This window comes from Rhea pennata, chromosome 11 (genome assembly GCF_028389875.1).
Source record: "Rhea pennata isolate bPtePen1 chromosome 11, bPtePen1.pri, whole genome shotgun sequence".
NCBI classification, from domain to species: Eukaryota; Metazoa; Chordata; class Aves; order Rheiformes; family Rheidae; genus Rhea; species Rhea pennata.
In genome coordinates this window covers 3,669,242-3,692,700 of record NC_084673.1, presented here as the reverse complement: position 1 = coordinate 3,692,700, position 23,459 = coordinate 3,669,242, and the positions used below count along the sequence as shown (strand labels likewise).

Genomic DNA, 23,459 nt, shown 5'->3' with positions numbered 1-23,459 from the left:
TAGCAGCCCCTCTCAGTTCCCACTGCTCAGGTCACTGCCATCTTAAAATACACAGGCTATAAGAGAATGATATCTCCCTGAGGAAGAGCAAACACATCCGCTTTTGGGGATGCCCCTTTGTGCTATCCTGAGAACTCCTACCTCAAAAAGGCCTTACCATATTAGTCTCTGTCTTCTGTGGGGAAGAGGCAGGTGGTTTTGGCTCAGAAGTCTGACCTGTAAGAGAAAGCAATGACTTTTAGTTAGAGAGCTCCTGGGCTAATAGGTCCCACTGCTGGGACTGGAGGTGGCAGCAGCCACAGGCCAGAGGCAGGGACAAGCTCTCCAGAAACTGGTCCTGTGTCTCTCCAGGAACAGTTAGTCATTCCAAAATCTCTAGTCCTAGCAGCTCAGAAGATACTAGAACTCAAAAATCAGGTCAATCCCATTTCATTTTGTGCTCCCCTACTATCCACCCCATCCCCATCACAGCAGGTCAGGAGAAATCCCAGCCCCTCATAGAGGGGGGAATCCAGGGCTCTATTCCCAGCTCTGCCTACTGGCTTGCTGTACCGAGCCTTGGCCCCTCCCTGTGCCTCCATCTCCCAGCGACAATATCTTGGCAAAGTGCTTCGAGATCCCTAGGAAGAAGGTGACAGAGCTAGTAGCAGTGCTATGAGATACCCCAGAAAGCAAAGAGACAGCTTTGATACAGCACTGGCAAGTCAGATCATTCGCCCTAAGGAAAGGGCAGATCACCAGCAGGTTACGACGCATGTCGTAGAGACCCTACTGTCCCTGATAATGGTATCATCTGGGCTCAGATGATGATTCCAGCTTGCTTGGTCTGCAGAGAACCTGCACCCATCTCACAGACATGCTGCTGTGCTAAAAGAGCACCTCTATCGAAGGGTCCTGTGAGCCCTGGTTACCTCTGTGGCTAGTAGAAAGAATTGCCTTCTACAGCACTAACTATGGGCCATGCATGAAGGAGACACCTGCAAAGAAAGCAGCAGGCCTTAGCACCCAAAGGAAGCGGCAGGTCCCTCCACATCTCCTTGCAATAGGTTCTTCACCGGTAAGACCCAGATTCCCAAAAGACCAACATAAAGGCATTTTCACTACGCAATTTCCTGTCCTGAGGAAATGCAGACAGTCCTTGAGCAAACAAAGGCACAGCATGATTCGCTTGATGACCGCTGTGGTGGGGGGAGCAAAGGGGGACAGATAAATGCCAGTCCAAGAAAGCTCCCTGACCTGCAGCTGGACACTCAGCTACAGCACCTGCAACTCCGTCAGTGGGTCCAAGATGTCCCCACGACCAGTTCAAAATGGATAGGCATCATACCTAGACAAAACCATCAGTGACTTGAATAGGAAAAGACAGGCTGCGAGGGTACAAGCAGAGTCTCTGCTGCAGTGGAAACAAAAGTAAAGTTCAGTGTCCCACAAGCCATGGGTTTAGGACTGTGGGCAAGATGATCTTCCTCAACAGAACTCCACGCGCGATGTATCCAGGCCTCCATCCAAGCAGCAGTTTGTTCTTGGCTCTCATGCCAAAACCAGCTAGGAGTTGTTGAGGCATCATCTGTACTAACTACTGACTTCTGGCCCTCTCTCCTCTCCAGTTGGATGGCCCTGGGCAGAGCCAGTTCCTCTTGGAAGTCTTTGGCACAGTTCTGCAATAGAAGCTCCTTAATCACCTTGTGACACAGACATTGTTCCCACTAAAGAAACTGCCACTTTTATCACCAGCAAGCAGTCTCAGGATCACCAGGCTGGCAGCAACTACCGGGTCACAGGAATGAACAATCTTAGGCAACCACTGGCAGCAAAAGAAGAAAGCAGTCGCAGCTCTGCCCAAGATAGGGCTGAAAGCCAGGTAGTTCCTGGTGAGCTAGCAAGCCTGCTTACTAGATTTACAGGAGACCCTGATTGGACTGGGCAGCAGCTATTCCATGCTACATGCTGATGAGCTGCTCCCCAAAATCCCCTGCACAGCATACTGAGCTGACTCTTTTAAAACTTCTCCGTGTAAGCAGACAGCAGGCTCTGGCTCCCAGTACCCTTTCACTGCAAGCTGACCAGTATGTCATGGGTCCTGGGACAAAGATATCCACAGCCATCCCACAACAGGCAAGGGACAGGACACAAAGAGGGCTCAGCACCATCAGTAATGTCCACAATGCTCCTTTTAACAGAACTCCATGGCTGCTGGAGCAACCTGAAATTTGTGCTCAGCCAAGCACTCACCACTGTGACTGGTCATCTCCTTGGCTGCCCTTGAAGTCTTCTGGCTCACAGGGCTCAGGCAAAGGCCTCACTGGCAGAGTGATAGGCAATGCCCCACATGCTAAACAGAAAAGCTCTCGGTTGTCTCCAGAAATGTGGTGGAAGGGGGTGGTCAAGGAATTCTCGTGGTTTATGGTGGTGGAGGGGTTACTTAGAGTCCTGTGGTTCATGGCTCCAAGAGGTAATGGCCAAAGGGTGTGAAATAGATGCATCCTTCAGCAGGTAATGGCATGCCTGCTGTGCCTGTGTCCCAAAAGCAGCGTTACAGGTACCCCAGATCTGACATGCCTTGAAAGCAAAGAGGACAAATCCAACAGCATGGCTAGGACTGTGCAATCACTGGGCTAGCTACAGGAACAGAGAAGCTTAACACCTCTTCCTCCACTGGGGCAACAAGACACTGTTCCCTGTCAAGTACTCTCTCTCTGGGAACCCAGAGCCAGCAGAAACCAACAATTTATCTTCATCTAGGTCACTCCAGTGTGCTACAACTCGAACATGTCTGGTTGTTGCCTCACACAACATTTACACAGCACGACTCTTGGATAGCAGGCCAGGGTTTCTCTGGTTGGGGGAACCTGCTACTTGTGGCAGAGCAGCTTTGCCTCACTCTTTAAGCAGTCCTGACATCCTGTGCTTTCTTCGTCTTGCAGTTAGCCCTCTGCTGTCAGGGGAAAGCAACCTGAAGGTCTGGAGACGGAACAGGGTCTCTCATGGAAGGTCCTTGTCTTGGTTTCCCCTCCTTGGTCCATCCTAGACAGGGTTTTAGACATCGTGGAATTCCGGGGGGCAGCAAAGCCCTGAGCCTGCAATACCGGTACCTATCACAGCTTGAGTCACCAAAGCAAATCACACCATAAGCTGTGGGCATCTTATTAACCAGATTAGGTTGTCTAGAAGATCCTGGCTTATGAAAGACGAAGCAGAACGAGACTAAGCAAGTGTCCGAGGGTCAAGCGATGTCTTGTCACTGTCACTATGAGCACCTTTCCTCCTGAGGGACCTCAAAGCACTTTGCATCTTCCACAAACAATTGCTCAAGTTAACGATATGAAATGGGGCAACAGGCAGTAAAAATCTCCTCTCCAGCTGGAACTCCAGATGCAGAATCGGGTTATCCGGGACACGGGGTTGGCAACTCCCCAAAGCTGCCAGGGATCTCTGGAGAAGTGGTAGGACTTCAATCTACCATCACAAAACAGAGTGCCTCCAGCAGCTCCGTGCTCCCTCAAGATCGTTATAGATTCAGCTCTGATTGAGGAGAGCCCACCTACAGCATCACCAGCACCACTTCCTGCAGCACCCTGCGTTTTCCTTGAATGTTTCCCATCCAAGCACTGACCTGGCCCAATCCTGATTAGCTTATGAGATCTGAGAAGGTCACAGCTCGGAGGTGGTGTGGGGCTGCAGGTGGATTATCATGCCAAACCACGCTGTCCCCTAACCCTGTAAATCGAGCTCTCCGCTGGCAACATGAGGATGGAGTCGCCCATTAAATCCCTGAGTATCCTCGCTAAGAGTGTGAGCTACAGGCAGCACGCTGGCACCGGCTCCTCCCGTCTGGGCCCTGTGTGTCATAGAACCATAGACGTTAGAGATGGAGAAGCCCCATTAGGTCCCACTCCGTCCTTTCCCCACCAGGGGCCAGTGCAGGATTGTTCCCTAGCGTCTCATCCAATCCCAGGCAGGAAGCTTCCACCCCTTGCTGTTCGGTCTTCCCTGTGTCTCTTGGACTGAGCTATGCAGGTCCCCTCCCTCCCTCCTACTCACTGTTCAGCAGGCTCTCGGGCCCCTTCTGCGTGTCCAGGTTGGGCTGGTTCTGTTGATTGTAAAATCGCAGCAGACACTGCTGGTTGCAGAAGTGTTTGATTTGCCCTCGCCAGTGGATGGTTTCCAGCAGCTTCCCCTGACGCTTGCAGGCATGGCACCGAGCTGCCTAAAGCCCGCATCAGCAGGAGAGAAACAACGAGTAACTAACCACACCCCCTCCGAGTGCAACACAACTCTCCAGTGAAAGGTGCACATGGCAAGGTGCTGTGAGCTTCCCCACAGCAGTGCCCTGCCAGTGCCAGCCGGGGACTCCAGCGGTGCGAACTTCTCACAGCAGCACTAGCCGCGGATCCAGCACTGTGAGCTTCCTCAGTGCAGTGCTCTGGCAGGATCAGCTGGGGACTCCAGCTACGTGAGCTTCCCCGTAGCAGTGTCCCGTCATTGCCAGGCAGGACTCCAGCAGTGCCAGGTTCTCCGCAGCAGTGCCAGCCAGACTCCAGCAGTGCGAACTTCGTCAGTGCAATGCCCACTTATCTGGGTGCCGTGCCCACCACAGCACTTAGCACAAGCTGCCAGTGCCAATACTGACCTTGAAGTACCAGAGCAAGTATTTGCTTTTGCAGTCTTCACTACAGAAGTCCCAGGTGCTGCCCTCCAGCTGCTCGGTGACCGCCCGCTGGCAGGTCTGAGAACAGTAGGTGCAGGTGATGCAGCACAGGCCCAGGTTCTTGGTGAAATCCTGTTTGTAAAGAAGCACACACCCTGCGGAGAAACAATAGGAGTGAAACCTTCCCAGGATGAACTGGGGGCCTCCCTGACCCAAACATGACCAGAATCCAGGTCTGCGGAGACAACAGAGCACACGCAACACACTGTAGGGAACAATCCAGCACTGGCCCCTGGGGCTGGGATAAGATGGGACCTCATGGGGACTTGCCATCTCTCACCTCCATGCTTCTAGGAAGAGTCTGACTCCAACCTCCTGTGTGCAGGAACCCAGCAGGCAGGGCAAGGCCAGGTCAGGCCAGCCCAGACGCAAGAGCGTAGAAGTGCATGATGACAGGAGGAGCGGAGCTGCCACCTGCTGTCTCCCCAGCCCCCAGAGAGAGAAAAGCTGTGAGAAAGCCCTCCCCAAGGACACAATGAACGGTAAAGATCTTGCCCTAGGGCCTGGCTGGACAGCAAGCCATCCCCACGACAATCCTCCCTTCACTGCATGGTGAGGCTCTTGCCCCAGGGCCTGGCCAGTCTCCCCTCTGTTCCACTCCATGCTCTCTTCTCCTCCCCCAGCATGGGCTGGCAGGGGGGCTCTGCCTCTCCCATGCCTTCCCCAAGTACCTTCGCTGCAGAAGTTCTTCTCCACCCCAGAGAAACGGATCTTCTCATGCAGCAGCTTCTCCTGCTTGCAGTGCTCACATTGAGACACTACCCCACGCAGCCGCTTGAAGTCCTCACAGCAATCCTTGCAGCAGAACTGATACACTTTGTCCTGCCAAAGAGACCATTGCCAGGTCAGCCAGGCTGACAGGAGGTCCCAACGCTTCCTGGAGCAGCAGGAGCAAGACTGTGGGGCTGAGGAGACAGTCTCCAAGTCCTCAGCTCTGCTGGCATGCAGCTTAGCATAAAAGGAGGTTTCCTCCTGCCCTAGCTCTGCCTTCCTGACCTCCCACTGAACGTGACAGCAAACTGAGTGCATGATTTCCAGCCATGTCTCTATAGCTAAGCAGTTGAAAGAGCTGGTGCTGAAGGAGCTTTAACTCTTGAACCGGGAAAGTAAGAAGCTCTGCAGTCCTCCCCAGGGTTGCCATCAGCCTCAACATGCCCCTGAGGGAAAGGCCTCACCTGCCAGTCTAGGATCTCCGGCTTCCCGCTGAAAAGGTTGTGGCAGTAATGGCAGTTCAAGTGAATCCCACCTTCCGGGCTGGTGCGCTGCAGAACACAAAGACAGTGCATGGAGGGAGCGTCCGGAGCTCAGGGAGCACCTACTCTGCACTGCCGCTGCTCATCCTGCCTCTTCCACCGCTCACAGCCCTCACCCTGCCCTTGCTCCCGCAGTCAGTGGCTCAGAGTCAGTCCATCAGATTGTGCGCCAGGCTCCCAGATAACAGAGGCTCGGGTAATTCCACTTCGCTTCCACGGTGCTGGGTTCAGGCCTTGTCAGTTAAGTAAGCTTTCAGATTGCCAGCTCTCTGGATTTGAAAACACCAGGAGATGGGGATTCTGCTATCTTTCCTTAGACCTTTTCTAAAAGCTCTTGAAGCACATGTGCCTGGTTTCTAATTTCAGAGTAACATAACTTCAGAATTCAAGCAGTTGTTCTCATCTCACCTTTCTCTGCTAGTTTACACTTGGCGTCTTGTCCCCAGTGATGTATTTATTAATAGAGTCATCTTCTTGGTTTTCTTTCTGATAACCTCTGATAAGGTGCTCTGCAAGTGTACTGCATTTTTCAAGCCCCAAACTAATTTTTGTGGCTTTTTTTTCCCAGCATATTTCCAGTTTTTCTTCAACATTAAAAATAATGTGGACATCAGATGAATATCCTTCCTACCTGTGCAGTATTCTCAGTAGCCCTTTTGCTCCCTGGCCCTCAAAATTTAATTCTCTGTTCTCCTGTTAGTACTTCCAATAATTTAACTAATCCTTCTGTAGTTTTAAGATGGGGAGCTCATGCCAAATGGCTTATCTGCTTTAATCCTGGAGCCTCTTCAAAATCCCGACTTTATAGGCCTTGCATCCCACATTACTTGAGTATGACTGATGTAGGATCTTGCACTGACCTGTATTTAAGTACACGTTATGAGGAGCCAATCTTGTCGAGCAAAGCAACTGCTTTTTATGACTGTCCTGATCTGAGCATGAGTTAACACTCCACTAGTTTTTGTTTCAGCTGCAAAATTTTTAGCACACTTGTGCTGACTTTATTTCCAGATCACTGATGAAGCTGTTGAACTCTTTGGACTTAAAACTGATCCCCAAAAAAACATCCTGAAATGCTTCCTCCGAGGGTCTCTCTTCCACAAGTGTGCCCCGAGATTTGTCAGTAAGATGGTTCCTAATCCAGGTTGTGCATGGCTTTTCTCATACTTTACAATGCTGATTTTAGGTGGCAATAATTCAAGTGTCTTAAGAAGGACTACAACTCTTCAGCTACCCTTACCAACACGATTTGTGATCTCAGCAAAGGATTACATCAAGGATTTAGAAAAGAAAACAAAAAACAACCTCCCAAAACAAATAACAAAAAAAAAAAAAAAAAAAAAAACAAAACACTACAACTGCCATTAACTAAATCTCTATCTCTAGATTCTGCAGGTTTTCTCAGTTGCCCAACATATGTCCTGGCCTAAGTTCCCTGGATCTGCCAGCATGTTGCTTTGTTCTTTAAATTACCTTTGATTATCATGAAGACTTCATATATGCTAAAACTTTACACCGGAAGATAAAAACTCTCAGCCAGGCCTTTAAGGACTATTAGATGTGATGTATCCAGGCCCGCTGATTTTAAATTTCTAGACATGTTCTAGGAGAATTTTGTTCCTTGGTGATCCCTGGCTCAGAGGGCAGCTCTGCTCCTTTTCACACTGTGCTTTGCAAGGCTTGTGCCTGTGTAAGGCCGCTGTATCCCACAATCGCTCATGCAGCACAGCTCTGTACAGCACTCCCACTGGGTGTAAGCTGACAGACAGGAGAGAACTATAGCCAGACTTAATCCAGCTGAGGAGAGGAGAAGTAAGGCTAAAATCGAATAACAGGCAACTACAAGCACTGGAACTCCAGTGCTCCAACAGAGATTTTCCTACGGACCCTCCCTGAGGAGCCTGAGGAAGCTGCAGCCTCTGCCAAGTGTGAAAAGAGGCAGGAGGCTCTAGGGCCCAGCCCAGCATGAAGGATGTTTCAGTACCTGGAATTTGGTCCAGCAGCTGGGGCTGCAGAACTGGTAGACAACCCGGTCTGTCTTGTTGTAATAGCAGGGTTCAGATAAACTCTTTCTGCAGAAGCTGCAGGGTCTAGGGGGACCTGATGAAACAGACAGGAATTGGTGAGGGCAGCAGCACAGGACGTGGGACTGGATTCTGAGGATGGCATGTAGGCTACTCACTCATCCTCACTCTGTCAAGCTACAACCACAAAGGAAGGGACAAAAACTCCAGGAAACTAAGAGCATCAAGTTCTGCTAGGACAGAAATGTTAAACGTGGATGGAGAGCAGAGTGGCTCAAAGAAGTGATCCTGACTCTACAGAAATTTGGACAAAACAGTCTGCAATACTTGCACCAGTCAACAGAGACCGTTCCCACTCCTAAACACCCTAGTAATCCATGCAGTGGAAAGGGCAATGCCAGCACAGTACAGCACTAAAATTGCTTCCTGCATTCTCAACAGACACCACCCCTCAGCATTAGAATAGTTATGCGCTGCAAGGGTGCCTCCCTCTCCAAATATCTTTCCACTTATCTCCCTGGACTCCTCCCCAGACACCTTCCCATGTGAGCAACATGCCTTCCTTATAGTCTCAATCACAATCAAAAGTACAAAAGAAGGAGTTAGAGCAGAGAGCTGCCTGAATCCCCCTACGTGGGTGCTCTTACCAACCAAGCCTGACTGCTTCACTTTGTGGGAGGTAGTGCAGCAAATGGAGCAGAACAGGCCCATCTTGCCACTGCGATCCACGTTGGGCAGCATGTCAAAGTTCTTGCACAGCGTCTTGCACCACATGCATGGGTAGACCCGAGTATTTTTCTGCAAGCAGAGCAGAACAGAACCGTCAGAGAGCCCATTACACTTGGCAAGGTCCTGTCCTCTGCCTTCCCCATCCCCGACCCCATTACTCCATCCAGCGCAGGTCAGCTCTCCTGCTGGGAGCACATGGACACCTGATGTGAGAGCTAAGCTCACAGACCACAGGTTCAGGTATCTGGTGGTAGAGAAAAGCTGCCTTTGCTCACTGGCACCTCAGCTTCACATTGTCAAGGGTATGCACGTCCTCTTGGGGACCCCTGGCAGGAATGCAAAGCCTGGCAATTCCATCAGGACAGCTCAGTGAAGTCTACTCAGGCCACAGAGAAACAGATACAGCCAAGCTCTGGGTAGACATCCAAAAGAAGCCAATGCATGCTAAGTCCATGTACTAATGTCACTGGACAGTCCAGCTTATCAAGTGTCTGACCTGTGCTTGGGTGAAATATGGGCCCTGTGGTCACAGCCTCAGCAGAATGAGTATACTTGCCTAAGCTTCAAAGTTTCCCACAGAAATCCCTTAAAATCTTTTGTCAGCAATAAAAAGCCAAGAGGCTTCAGGCTGTCTGCTACTGTACAGTGTTCTGTACGAAACTGAGCAAAGGAGATGTGTGCCCATGGAGACCTCCCTGCCAGGCAGTTAACTCCACACACCTTCTTGTAACTGTTGAGACAGGTGGAGTTGCAGAAGCGTTTTTGCTGGCCTTCATGGAAGAGGTACTCCAGGGGCAAGCCCTTGTTGTAGATATAGAGTCCACAGTTGTCACAGCAGTTGGTTTTCAGCCCCTTGGTGGCCCGGAACTTGGTGAAGCAGGCATCACTGCAGATGCGATGCACTACATTCCCATTGCTGACCTCATGCTGGATCTGCAGAAACATCATTGCTGTCACTCCCTCAAAGCATCACAGGCCTCCCTCCTATGCACATGTGCCACTTCCACGGCCTTTGGGAAGATGGGCTGTTGCACTAACAAATTTGGGCAAGAGCCATCCTGGAAGCTGCTATGTACTCAGCCCGGCCTCCCTCGCCAAAAGTTGGCAAAGCAGTTAAGAGAAGAGAGCGGCAGGAGGCAACTGGCTGCAGGGTGGGGGCAAGCTGAAGCCTTATTTCTGGGAATGAGGGTTGGACCACAGTGGACAAGAAAGAACCTGGCAGAGAGCCCAAACCACTTCAGGGGCTGAGGCCTCAGGTCATGAGAGTACCCGGAAAATGCCCTGCATTGGTCACAGGCAGAGCCCAGTACCTCAGCCTGGACAAGGAAAAGACAAAGACTTTGTTTACCTCGCCGGGTTTGTGGCAGACACTGCAGCGGCTGGTGTCTGAGGCATCTGCAGACTGAGGTGCTGGTCTCTGCTGCTGGGCCTCGTAGAGAGAGAGGCAGACAGAAGTGCAGAATTCATGAAAAGAGCCACCTGAACCAATCTGGGCAACCACGGAGTCCTTGGTGTTCCAGATCTCCCTAGGGATCAGGAAGGGATGTATTAGTGCAAGGACACATCAGTCCTGCCATGAGATGTGATGCAAGGCTGCAGTGCAAGAGGGTGGCAGAAGCCATCTTATAGCAGCTTCTGTCAGACCCAGAGGAGCAGTGTCCGAAGGAGTAACATGCACGAGGTTGCTCTGAGAGGAGGCAGGGATAAGGTGCATTAGGCTTAGAGATAGGCAGGGAAGGGCAGTAATGTGAAGCGGGAGTAAGGAGGATGGGATCTGCAGTGTATGGAGAAAGACACAGGGAAGTAGGACTGGAGTGATGTGGCAGACAAAAGAAGCATGAGTGTCACAGGAATGGCGACTGCCAGGTACAGCTCTAGGACAGGTGAAGCACGAGGGTCAGGAACATTGAGGAAAGGGGAACGATCACACACTTTTTACAGAAGGTGCATATTTTTTTGCCAGGTGGTTTCTTTGAGAAGGTGGTGAGACAGGAGCTGGAGCAGAAAAGCTGAGGGAGTCCTTTACGCTGATAGGCAGTCTGGCCTTTCTGCAGCGGGGTCCGACAGTTGGCACAAGTCATCTTGGTAACAGTGGAGCGGGCGGCTCGCTGAGCCACCTGAGTACGTAAGGACATACGGGTTGAGCGTCGAGTACGAAAAGGAACAAAATCCTCATCATTAGGATCATCCACCATTGCATCCGAGTCTTCATCGGAGACCGGAACTGCAAAGGAACAGAGAGAAGATGCACCGAAATTCCCCATTAGGGACTGAGATAAAACCTCAGTCACAAGAGACATGGCAGGGCTTTCTGGGGTCACCTTTCTGGATACCTACTACATGTTTTGTATCTTCCTGGGTAGGGTAATAAAGGGACCCTTAAAAGATATTCTGTTGGAATTGGAGGTGAGCCAGGAAGTCTTTAAGCAAACTGGACTTAGGTACAATTTTTCTCTAGGAAGTGGAGGTTGAGCAGAAGCCTGAAGTGTGAACATTAATAGCAAAAATCCCTCCAAGAACCAACAGGCCTTAAAGGGAACAAGCTAGTTCCCCAGCCACTTCTCCAGCACAGGCAGACAATGAAGGAGCAACAGACAAGTACTAGGGAAAGGCAGTGTGACACTCAACATCTCACAGGACAAAGACTTCATGTACTTCGGCAGGAAAGTCCCCAAAATACAACCCTTCTTCAGACAGCCTGCTGGCATAGGGACAAAGGAAGAAAGTTCCTGGCTGAGGAAATGGAAGAGAGGGAACGTCCCCAGATTCTCATCTTATTACTTGGTGCTTCGTATCTACAAACCACTGTAAAAATACTACCAACTCTCTCTTCATCCTAAGTCCCCTGAGAAAGTAAGACAAATGCCCTGATACGAAGATCCACAAGGTTGAAGGGATCTGCCCTGCATAACAGAAAATTCTGCATGAAAACTCAAGAATTCCTATGTCTATCCTACTCTCATCATAAATCGCCTGCTCACACTGGACCCGGGCCCTGCTTTCTAGCTGAAAAAACGGACCACCCTTTAGCCAGCACTCATTACTCACTGCTCTCAGAGGAGTTCACAGTTTCAGGCCTGGCAGTTTCTGATCTTCTGGCTCGTTCACTTCTTTTCTGCTCCTAGAAGACATTCAGAAAATACTTAAGCTAACCATTTGCTGGGATAACCATAGATAAAAATCCCAGATCATGGTGGAGTTCCAACTTCTGGGCTTTGCTTTCACAATAGCTAGGCTGAAAACAGATATAACTCCATGGATACCCGACAAGAGTTAGCTAGACTGGCGGAGGAGGGAAGCAGGCTTATGAGAATGAAGTTCTAGCCTGGGGTGGCAGGGAGAGACATACCGAAGCCACAGGTATGGCACAGTGGCAGTGCACAGGGACCACTGTCACAGGAAACATGCACACTCCTGCCCAAAGGGGCAAAGAGACAGGCAGGGTTTGTCACCACGTTTGGCGACAGACAGACAACCTCAATACTCCTGTAGTGTACGTACTCAACTGCATTCTCCTCACCTTCTCAGTTGGCTGTTCGCTTCCCTTCCCAGACAAGCCTTCTCCTGCAATATAAGTGAAAAAAGCTTGACTCCAGTACCTTGATCTTCTCCAGCAGAAGAGGAAAGATGCTGCTGAAAGGCAGCTACTCTTTGGGCCTGTCTGCCTAGGAAGCCTCAGTCCCAGCTAGTGAGCACCACTCTGCTGGTGTTCAAACACACAAAAGCTTCCAAACCCATGAAATGTAGTTAGACGGCCACACATAAAGCCTGGGAGAAGGTTCTTTAAAGTAGAGACCTTAAGGGTCTCCAAGGTCCGGGGGAGTGCTGGGCAGCTGCAACAGTGCCTCCAACTAGTTCTGACTGTGAAGACTGAACCTCTCCCAAGTATGGCCAGTCCTTGCCTACTGGAAAGATCTTCTCCCAGTGACACTCAGTTCCCACAACAACTCGAGCAGCTTGAGTGGGCATGATTCTAGTTGACACAATCATTGAAAAACAACGTTAAAACTATGAAAGTCAGTGCAGGAGCTTGTGTGCTCCAACGGACCAGCTTCCAGAGTATTATTCCCTGTAAGCAAGTCACTTTCCTCACATCTAGCCTATCAGCAGCATTGACAATTTCCATGGTGGAGGAGAATGGAAAAACTTGGAGCTCAGAACAGCCTCTAACTTCAGAGATGTGCAGCAGGGTGGCCCACTGAGCAAAAGGAAGCTGGTTCTGCAGAGATAACTACCTACCTGCTGATGGTGAAGCTTCTTGTGCCTTCAGTATGCTGCTCTCTTTAAGAGAGTTGCTCCCACTATCATCCTCTTCCTCTGTCTGGTTTTCATCCATGTGCTCAGGGGGCAAGGCTGCAGCACTGTTATCTGGGCTCAACTCTAGCCCCGGTTCCACTGCCAGCCCTTCCTTCTGCAGAGGTGAGCTTTTCCTTGGTGCCTTCAACCTTGTCTTTTTGGTTTGTTTAAGACTGAGCTGTGGGGGAGACACTGGCAGACTTGAGGACTGTGTTGTGATTTCTTCTGTGGCTGGGGCACTGCTCAGTTCCTCTGAGTCAGGAACAGGCTGTGGGGGCGACTCAGGGGCGTTGTCATCAGACAGTGCAGGAATAGCAGCAGCACCATCATCCTTTAGGTCTCCAGAATCACTTTTTGGTGCATCTTCCCCTTCTTTCCACGTTTCTGGAACAAGGGCTTCCCTAGTGAGGGCAGAGGAGTCCCCTGACCCATCCTCCACATCCTGGGAAGAATGTGCCTTATATAGCCCATCCAGATCCCCCGATTTATCCAGTTCCATCAAGTCAGCAGTTTTATCTAGCTCATCTAAGACTCCAGGTTTCTCCAGCATGTCCAAGACACTAGGTTTATCTAGATCGAGATCATTTGACTTGTTTAGTTCAGACAGGCTGTCTGCTTTCACTAGAAGGTCCAAGTCCCCATCTGCAGTCATCTGCTTGGGCTGATCCCAGTCAGGGGGCTGAAGAACTGAAACTTCCTGGGTAGAAGCTGTTTGGGAGCCCAGGAGATCTTCCCCAAACTCCATGTCAGCAGGGAGATCACCAATAAGTGGTTTGTCAGGCAAGGACAGCGGGTCCAAAGATCCCGAAAACTCACTGGAATCCATTTAGAAGATGACAACTGGAAATGAGAAAGAGACTCGCAAGTTAATGAAAATCAGTGTTACACGGTGCACGAATATGGCATTGACTGTTCTTCTGAACACTGTTGGAGTAAAACAAGCCCCCATAAGACTGCTAGCAATAACTACGACACCAAAAAGTCAATCACCCCTACTCTGCAAGTTACAAACCTCTGAAACTGAAGGCGTGGGGCACAGCAGCAAACCTTTGAGAGCTCTCTATATCACAAACACACCTCTCCACAGCACGACCAACAGACTGCTATCATAAAGGACGCTGGGTATCAGAAGTGACCTAAGTACTAATTTAGAAGGCTTCACATAACTGTTCTGTGGTGTGTAGTATCCTCTTCCTTGCCTTCTCCTGTATCTCACCTGACCAAATAATCTGGCTTATCCTGTTCTTCCGAGATGTTCTCATGTAGTTAACTCATATTTTTAAAAGCATCTCTTCTCCTAAGCATACAGGAGCTGAAAGAGTTCCTTGTTTATTCTGTAGCTTGCATCTTGAACCAGGCACCATCCCAAAGGAACACATGATGACAAGATGTAAGAATTTTGTCAGGGGACAGAAATAACCCCTGTTACACTATAACTAGAGTGTAGCCCCAAACCCATGTGGGCTAATACTCAGACACAGAACAACTGAAAAAACTTAAGGCAGAACTAGAGGGAATTCTGGACAGCGGCACAAAGAAAGGTAGGAAAGCCCGTGATGTTAAAAGTAGTCCTGAGAGGAAGAAAACGTGGCAAAATAATCCTGAGTGGGCAATGCAGAGTCAGGAAAAAAGACCAATATGACTTTGCACTGCACAGACAGAGCACTCGCACAGAGAGAGGTGACACTGACTGCTAACATCAGAGGGACAAAATCATAGCGCAGCTCCTCATGCCCAAGTGAGGTCAACATTATCAAATGCAAGAAAGGGCAAGACCATGAGGTGAGGCAAAAAAGCATTCACATCCGTATTGGCTAATCATGAATGATATCCCTGCAGAGAAGGGGTGAAAATCTAAAGGGAGGAAGGAAGAGGGAGAGTCCATAAATGGTCAGGCAGAATAAGAAATGATGGAGCATCAGGTCCCCAAAGCAGGTTTTAACTAGACGCTACAGGGAAGACACAAGAATTGTAAGATATAGCATCAACCCACTTTCATGTTAAGAGTCATTCTAATGCTAAATTTGATACATTTTGAGCTCTGAAGCAGAAGGCTCAGTATTTCAATCTATTGGGGCTTACTCTGGGCATAACTCTCATCTATATAAATGAAGAAGCAAGCCTGAAATAACTTCACTGGTGATGGATGATCAATACCTTCTCTACATCCTTCTTTCTGAAGAGATGACAAATTCACATGTACAAATGGTTTACTCAGAACTAGACAGGAAATATTTGGGTAGAGAAGGTAGCCACTTCTGAAACTCACTTAAGCAGAAGTTTAGGGAATCATATCTACAGCTGAAGCTCAAAGTCATTACCTCTTATTTTTGTCTAAAAACATAGCTGCACTTTTATTTCAGAGTGGTAGATAAGCACAATCCCCACAGTTACAAATGGAAACTACAGAAGATGTGATCTTCAGCGATTCTCAGCAATTTCCATCAATGAAAACTTCCGTTATTCCATTCATTTCCTTTAATTACAGAGTGGGCAAAGTTTGTAGAATGAGCTTATTCCATATCAATGTGATAGCTAATATGTGTTTTAGGGTGGTCAACAGAGAGAATAACAATATGAAATAAAGGCATCTAAAAAAAGCTGTAAAGGTTTGAAAGCAGGTGAGAATCCCTCCAAGATGATAAACATGTTTTTCTGCTTCTCTGAACATTAAACAATACCTCCTTCTCAAAGATACACCTCAGCCAAGTTTCCATACCTGTATGAAAAGACAGCAGACCTTACAACAATAAGCAGCAGAAAGGGCAGGCGACTCAGATGAATAGAAAAAGTATATTTATAAATGTACTTAACAGAAGACTAAGATACTCCTCAAATTCGCCTTCAGATACTTTGCACAGGTCTGCAAGGAACCACGAAGTCACACTTTATAGTTTTTAGTTTGGCAGAAAAAGATCCTGGGAACAACTGTGGAGTATAAAGAATCCATGTTGGCATTCCCTGATACAGGACAATGCAAGCGATAGTCCACGAAAACATAGGGAAGAGGACTTACCGTTCTGCTCACACGTGCTCTACAGATAAACCAAAAGCATCCAGTTTCAACAACATATACTTTAGTACTGCTTTCAAGCTTTGGCCACAGAGCATTACGATGCAAGATGACTATGATAAACCTAATGGCAACGACATTGACAAACACAACAGTCTTAAAGAGAACAAGTATTCTGCTGATTAAATCAATTCCAAAATATTGCTGTGTGGTTGGGACAGATAATGGACAAGAAAGATCTAAGACTCCACGGTAAGACCACTCACTTGCAAGTTCTGGTTCGAAGTACAGAGTGTTCCTGTGAACCCACGTGTTCAAATTCCTGATTGCTTTCATCAGCTTTGTCAGAATCCCCCCCAGCAGAACAGCTCATGCGTTCTAGCGAACAGTTCAAAACATCTTCTTAGGTTGTGCAAAGCTAAGAACTGCCACAGTTAGTCAAATGAAAGGTCCATCTATTCAAATATCCTGTTTCCTATTGACACCAAGAACAGACACCTGGAGAGAGAATACAGGAAACATCATTGACACAGGACGATTATTCTTCAGCACATCATCCAACCAAATAACAATCAAGAGCTGAAGAATGGCTTTGCTTGCATTGGGACTATCATTATTAAGACTCTAATAAACAAATCTGCCGTGAATTTGCCAAATCTCCTTTCAAACCACTTTCTATTTTGGGCCTCCACAGATTCCATTTGCAATAAACTCTGCAAGGCAACATCTCGTTTTAAAAAGCATTTCCTTGTGTTTACTTTAAACCTGCTGCATCAGAGCTCCATGACAATGAGACACGGAAATGGATGGATGCTAACATTTGACGTATTTATAGCGTTCTGGAAAAGCTGACAGAGTAGTGCTGAGGCTGGACTTAAACAGGAGATACCAACGTGCAGTTTGGGTGGGGAAAAAAAGGAACGTCCCTACACGTCATTGCAACTCTGTTCCCCTGACAAGAAGTCTTTGCAGTGGCTTTCAACCACCAGAATCAAGAAGGCAGCCCTGTGGGAGGAAAACCACACTTCTTTCGTTCACCCAGGACTTTCAGAATCATCCAGGCTTTCTGCTGAACTTTGCAATGAGTTCTGCTGCCAACAGAACACACACTTTTCCTCCTGGTTTCTTCTCACTACCTCTAACAGAGGAGTAATAGCTTACTGTTTTTGGCAGATGCTGAAATGATCCACCACATTTCATCATCTTTTTATTCCAGGACTATCTAATGCACAGATCACTCACTGGGCTCGGGTCACAGCTCAGTCTGCAATCTTCCTTTTTCCTAGCCACATATCTGGCAGCAAGGAAAGCATGCTGGAACACAACTCAGCCAAACAGGGAGGAGACAGTGTGGTGAAATCCTGCACGTTTACAGAAGATGTGATGGCTCAATCAGACATTTGGAAATTCATTACTCTGGACTGGGTACCATCCTCTCCAGAATACTCAGTAACTACTGTTCCAGTGAAGATTGAGTTCAAGGACTGTGAAGTCCTTGGCGCCACAATCAGAAGCGGAGTGCTTCTCAAACAGCATGTGAGAGTTTCCAAGTAGCTGATGGATCTGCTGAGGGCCCTTCATGAATGTGTAGGACCAACACTGGCCACAAATCCAACATGAGTAAACTACCAGATCTGACTTACCCTTTCTGCCAAGGGGAGGTTGGGGGAGGACACAAATCTTCTCTCAGAGCAGGAAGCTCAAAGTGAGACATCTCTCACAGCACACTCGAGTACCACAAGTGACTCGCTGAGACTTTATAGGGGTTATTAAGGACATCGTTGATGCTGTTTGTATGACATGGATCTATGAAGTTACAAGTGTCTTGATTCAGTTGACCATGAGCAAGGGAATACAGTCTACCTGCAAAAATGAGCAGCTACCAACAAGCATTTAATTAAACCAGACAGTAAAAATAAAACAAAACAAAAAAATCCTGTTGCTACTCCCTCACAATGAGGTGGATACTTGAGAAGTCTCCATCGCCCATAGAAGAGCACAGCTACTGCCTTCTTCTACCAAAGGAATAGCAGCTGTTGAGGGACCTAACCTAGACTTTTTTGTCAAAGGATAATGATTCAGATTTTCAAAGGCTAAAGAATTTACCTTTTTTCTCTTTTGGATATTAGAAAACATTTGAAATATGAAAGACATTAATATATACATTACAGTTAAAACACTTAGCTCAACATACAGAATTCTTACATAAGAATTATCTAGTAAGAACTGAACAGAAAGCTCTGAAGAAAGTTCCTATTTTTGTGCCAAAACTTCAAATAAGCAGTAACATTTGACTTAGTGGTCAATACACGGTTCTATCAATAAAGCATTAAGGAAGTAACATAATGCCTGACCAGCATGGTTTTATGCAACAGATCTTCATTAACAATATTATACCTTGAGTGACAAATATAGCAAGGGCTAACTTCATTGCTAATGATATATCTGAGTTTACTAAAGCATGTGGCAGTTTATAGCTTTCCAGATTGAGACACTGCAAACATTTATTACAGATTGGCTAACTGCTTTTAAAAGCACATTAATTTATGAAGAATTACCAGTAAACAAAGCATACTGCTAGGGACCAGGTTTCAGCCTAGTCAAAATGCTCTGGAAGGGAGCAGAAAGCATGTCATTATTCACTGCTGTTTTTGGAGAGGCAGCTCTCCGAGCTCCTACTCGTCAGCCTGGCAGCCCAGACGCTGCACTCGGAGAGCACAAAGCCAGAACCATTGGTGTCATTCAATACAGCACTGCTTGCACAGAGCACCACGTTTTATCATTACCATCTAATTCTTGGCTACTGTCTTCGCTTGAAGACAGACGCTGTACGAGTTGGGATGCTTCAAATAAAAAAAATATATCTGGCAAGGTAATGCAAGAATCCCACTGCTTTAAGAATCAGCCATGGTTTAGAAAACACCTTCCAGTGATAAATCTGTTTTGTTCACTGAAAAGAAGTGGGGAGACATGGTATGACCTGTCTCAAAAACCCATAAGGGGAGAAAATCTGATAGTGAAGGACTCGTCAAACACCCAGGAAGATTCTAAAGGCTAAAGGTCAAATTGGACCAAGTCAGGAGTGTCTACTTCCAGATTAAAGCTGTAGGTTATTGACTATTTAAACAACTGACCCAGGGATGTATAGACCTCTGCAACTTGGAGATTTTACAATGGCATTGAGTGACTCGATCTTCAAGTCAGTTGTACCGCTACAAATGTCACTGATCCAGTTCCTCAGCCTGCACTCTGCAGGTCAACCTAGATGAACACAGTTGTCTCTTCTGATCTCTGAATGTATTATTGTATATTATTCTATAATGCATGGAGTGAAAATAGCAGCACCTATCACCGTGTCCCCTTCGGGCCAGCCTTAACAAATGGCCAAAACTGTCTACACCATGGGAACTGGCAGATGAGGAAAAGGGCCTTCCTAGAATATCACCAGTAGCCTGAAGACATCAGCAATGGTTTTGCAACAGCTCCAAAGCCAGAAGAAGAACCAAGAGGAAAGCAAAAATTTTCTACATCAGGAGCACCAGCTTAGGGCACAGGCCTCAAACTTAGTACTGCAGTCACCCAAATTCAAGAAAGCTGAAACCCTCCAACAGAGCAAATGGTGCTGCAAAATAAGAATCCAAGTTCATGGGTTTCCTGTTAATTACTCTAAGGCAGAATTGACCAAACTACATCTTGAGTTTGCAGCCCAGAAACTCCATCTGAGCTTCAAGAAAATCAAATTGGAAGGACAAAATTCAGGAACCTTCCTGCAGAGTTTTCTGGGGTGAGGTTTGCCAGGAGGCTCCCTGCAACACTTCAAAGGTACTTTGAAACATTCCTCAAGTCTCAGCATAATTTGCTGATAATCCAACATCTTCATACTAGCAGTAAACTCCAAGGCAACCAACAGAAGCATGCTCATCCATCAGGGACACCATTCTGGCAGCAGTTTGAAATTGCCAGGATACTCTCACTTCTTTTCCTAAGACCAGCATCTCACAAGTGGCAAGGTTCTGCAACAGAGAAGTGAGCATCTATTGAAATTGTCCTAATGATGTTAAGATATTGGTCAGAAGACAGAAATGAACAGCAGACCTGGAAGAGGTCAAAACTCAACTGGGCAAGACCATGAGCAACTTGATCTAAAGTAAGCTCTGCTGTGAGCAAAAAACTGGATTAGAGATCTCCAGTGGTTCCTTCCAACCTAAATCTTCATATGATTCTCTGGGTAAACCTTACCACACAGGGAAGAGAGACGAGACAACATAGCAAAATCTCAGGGAAGATTTGCTTTTGGGGGCAAAACAGCTAGTTTTGCACAGGTAGTCTTACAGAGCCAAAATACTGAAAGATGAGCAGTTCACTAGGCCTTGCTGGCACTCCCCAATTCCTCAGCGAGGTTCCGACTCCCGGGTCTCCAAAGGGGAATTTTAGCACTGGGATGCTTCAGCTCATGGGCAGATGTACAAATTGGCCACAGGCAGTGCTGCGTTGAGCAGACCAACATTCTCATCCATGAGATGCGACTTCTTTTTCTTTATGCTGATGAACAAGCTTGAGCTAACAGGTCAACTTATGGGACCTGGCCAGAAGACACCACTATACCCCACGACCAAAAGGGCTGGCAAAGATGGTCTCAGGCAGTGCCTTTACCTAACCTATGCCACCAGCAGAAAGAGAAGTTAAGACATTCTATAAACACTATATAATTAAAACACAATGCCAGTGAAACCCTTCTGATGCAACCTTCAATAAGCTAATACAATTCATTTTTATAGCTATAGCCTATTTTATACTTCGTTTGCATTGCTTTCACCACCTTCTACACTAGAAGCTGCTGCTAGCAAACCTGTGTCCTTCAGGGTCATGCATCCCATCATCACTGGCCATAAGATATCCATAAAAGAAATACAGTGTGGGACTTAATCCTCCAAGTAAGGTCATGAACTTAACCTTAGTCCCTCGCTCTGGCTGTCAGAGTTGCAGTGAGATCCGCTGTGACTTACTGTCGCTAACCTGGCGTCATTATGGGTCTGCTAAGTTGCATCCTCCAAAACAAGGCCACGTGTAACAGGCGCTAACAGGCAGGCACGGAGGGGAACAAGAAATGGTGCACATAAGCATGCTAGGGCCAGGAGCTTTAAGTTGGCCATTCCAGGTGTAAGCTCTGTAGGAGATGGCTATTCCTTTAGGAGAATAAAGCTGGAATGGCAATGGGACAGAGCCGTGCTCTTAGCACTGGCTTCGATCCTGGGGTTGGCAGGGTTGTCGGAGAAAATGCAGATTAGGAAAGCGGCAGTGACAGAGAAAGCAGTTACATCCTCGAACGAGAATTACAGCTGAAGCACAGTGGGAATGGAAGGGCACCAACGAAGCAGCTCCGCTCCTCGATGGGAAAAGATGCCCCAGAAACCATTCCCCAGGGCCAAGCTGAGCAGCCTGCCCTCCACGGTCACTTGAGGCAGACCACATCCAGCCATGCCGCTGCGGGCGCACCCAGTCGCCGAGGCCCCTTCCCGCGCCGCGGCCAGCTCCCGGCCTGGCGCCGGGGGCCAAAGCTGCCTCCACCCCGGCACACCGTGCTCCAGCGGCCGAGCCCAGCCCCGGCCCGGCCTCGGGGCTCCCGGTTTCTGCCCGGCAGGTCCCTGCTGCCCCGCGGGCCGAGCGGCGCTCCCTGCTCCCGCGGGAGCGTAGGGCCAGGCCAGGGCGGCTCGGAGGGAGCCGGACGCGGGGCGGGAAGGCAGATCAGAGAGCGGGGCAGCCCCGGGATGCGTCGCCAGCTCCAGATGCTCCATCGCTACGCGTTGCCAGAGCGGCGCGGAGGGCGGACGGCTCGGCGGGCGCCCGCCCGCGGCGCGTGCCACCCGGCAGGTGAGCGGAGAGGCGGCAGCCGAGCCCGCCTCGACGAGGCCGACCGCAGGGGCCGAGCCGGGGCTCGCCGCGCACATCACGCTTCGGCGCGGCCGGGGGCCACGCAGACGCCAGAAGGCCGTTTTATACCGCTCCTCGGTGCGGCCCCCCACGGCGGGGAGCGGGCCCAGGCTGCTGGGGGGGGGGGGGAAACGTGGGGGGCAGCCCCCCCCATCCTCGGCGGCAGGGGGCAGCGCTGCCCCACAGCACGACGGCCCTGCACCAACCCCTCGGGGGCGACACGGTGAGGGGGGTGCGGGGGGGGGGGGGCCGCAGCCCGCCCCCACGGCCGAGCTGAGGGGCACCCTGGGGCCTACTCCGCCCCCTCCCCTCCGAGCCTACCCCCAGGGCCTGCCCCCCACGAGTGGCAGTGGGGTGGGGGGCGCACCGGGCCTGTCCCCCCCACACACCAAAAACAGCACCGGGCGGGGGGGCCGCACCCAGGCCCGCTCCGGGGGGGTGCGGGGGTCCCCAGGGCCTGAGCCCCACAGATGGCACCGGACCGGCCCCCGCCCCCCGCCCCCGCCCGAGGGCGCCCCCATGCGGCCGCCACGGGGGGGGGGGGGGCGCGCGGCGCCGGCCCCGCCCCCTCGCGGAGGGGCCACCCCCCCCCCCACCTCGCGGCTGGGGCGCGCGCCCCGCCCCGCCCCCCATCCTGCGCGGGGGGGGGGGGGGCCACGCGCCCCCCCCCCGGACCCCGCGCCGCACGCTCCTGCCCCGCCCCCACCCCCACCCGAGCACTAGTGCTCCGCGGGTGGGCGGCCGCCCCGAGCCGCGCTGTCGCGTCGCCCGTGGGGAGGCGCCCGCGGCCGGCGCCGCTCGTACCTGGCTCCCCGGCGCTGCGCCGCCCGCTCTACCCGGAGCCCCAATTCGGGTCGCGGCCCCTTTAAATGGAGGCGCCGCTCGGAGCCCTCAGCGCGCTGCAGCCCGAGGGGGGGCGGGGGAAGCTCCCTATTGGCTGTGTCAAGCGAGGGACTGCTCCCCATTGGCTGCGGCAGGGCCTGGGCTCGCGAGATTCGCTTGCAGGCGGCGGCCTGGAAAACCCGGACTGGATTCCGAGCCCGGGATCGGCGCAGCAGCCCAGACACTACTGGGCGGCCCGAAAAACCTGGCGCGGCGCTACGGAGCGGGGCCCCGCGAGCCGACAACGCGGAGACCCGCGCAGACAGCGGCCGCACCCCGGCACGGCGCGGGGGGGCGTGCGCGGCTCGGCGGGTGGCGCGGGGCCGGCAACGGGGAGCCCGCAATCCCCGCCGGTGCCCGCGCGGCCACCCGCAAAGTGCGGAGCGGATCCCGCGGAGCGGGCTCATCACCCCCGCTCTTCCCCCCGTCCTTAACCCTGTCGCCGCCGCCGCGGGCGGCCCCGCTGCCGCCCCGAGGGGCCCGGCCCGGCCGCGCCGCCACGGCCCCTACCTGCGCGCGGGGGGAACCGCCCGGCCCGGTTCGGGCGCCGCCGCCACCGCCGCCTCCCTGGAGCTGGAGCGTCTCCCCGGGGCGGTGAGTGACAGCGCGGCCGGGCGGGGCCT

The 23,459-nt window shown here is 50.4% G+C and overlaps 1 protein-coding gene across 3 annotated transcripts in view; it reads right to left on the bottom strand.

Annotated features, from left to right (window-relative positions):
• Positions 1-22,805, bottom strand: part of ZMYM3 (zinc finger MYM-type containing 3) — a 30,768-nt gene extending 7,963 nt beyond the window's left edge. Inside the window, exons 1-15 of one of the 3 annotated variants that reach the window (XM_062584388.1) lie at positions 17,667-17,704; positions 16,290-16,521; positions 12,954-13,850; positions 12,235-12,278; positions 11,763-11,835; positions 10,647-10,938; positions 10,063-10,240; positions 9,435-9,647; positions 8,633-8,783; positions 7,946-8,061; positions 5,884-5,970; positions 5,380-5,530; positions 4,631-4,803; positions 4,042-4,207; positions 158-216 (exon numbers count right to left, since the gene is read on the bottom strand). In XM_062584388.1, the coding sequence (XP_062440372.1) occupies positions 158-216; positions 4,042-4,207; positions 4,631-4,803; positions 5,380-5,530; positions 5,884-5,970; positions 7,946-8,061; positions 8,633-8,783; positions 9,435-9,647; positions 10,063-10,240; positions 10,647-10,938; positions 11,763-11,835; positions 12,235-12,278; positions 12,954-13,836 (2,586 nt within the window). In that variant the 5' untranslated portion in view covers positions 13,837-13,850; positions 16,290-16,521; positions 17,667-17,704. Of the gene's footprint in view, positions 1-157; positions 217-4,041; positions 4,208-4,630; positions 4,804-5,379; positions 5,531-5,883; positions 5,971-7,945; positions 8,062-8,632; positions 8,784-9,434; positions 9,648-10,062; positions 10,241-10,646; positions 10,939-11,762; positions 11,836-12,234; positions 12,279-12,953; positions 13,851-16,289; positions 16,522-17,666; positions 17,705-22,758 lie in introns of those variants that run through there. The other 2 variants (XM_062584389.1, XM_062584390.1) reach the window with 2 other exon arrangements.
• Positions 22,806-23,459: the final 654 nt, after the last annotated feature.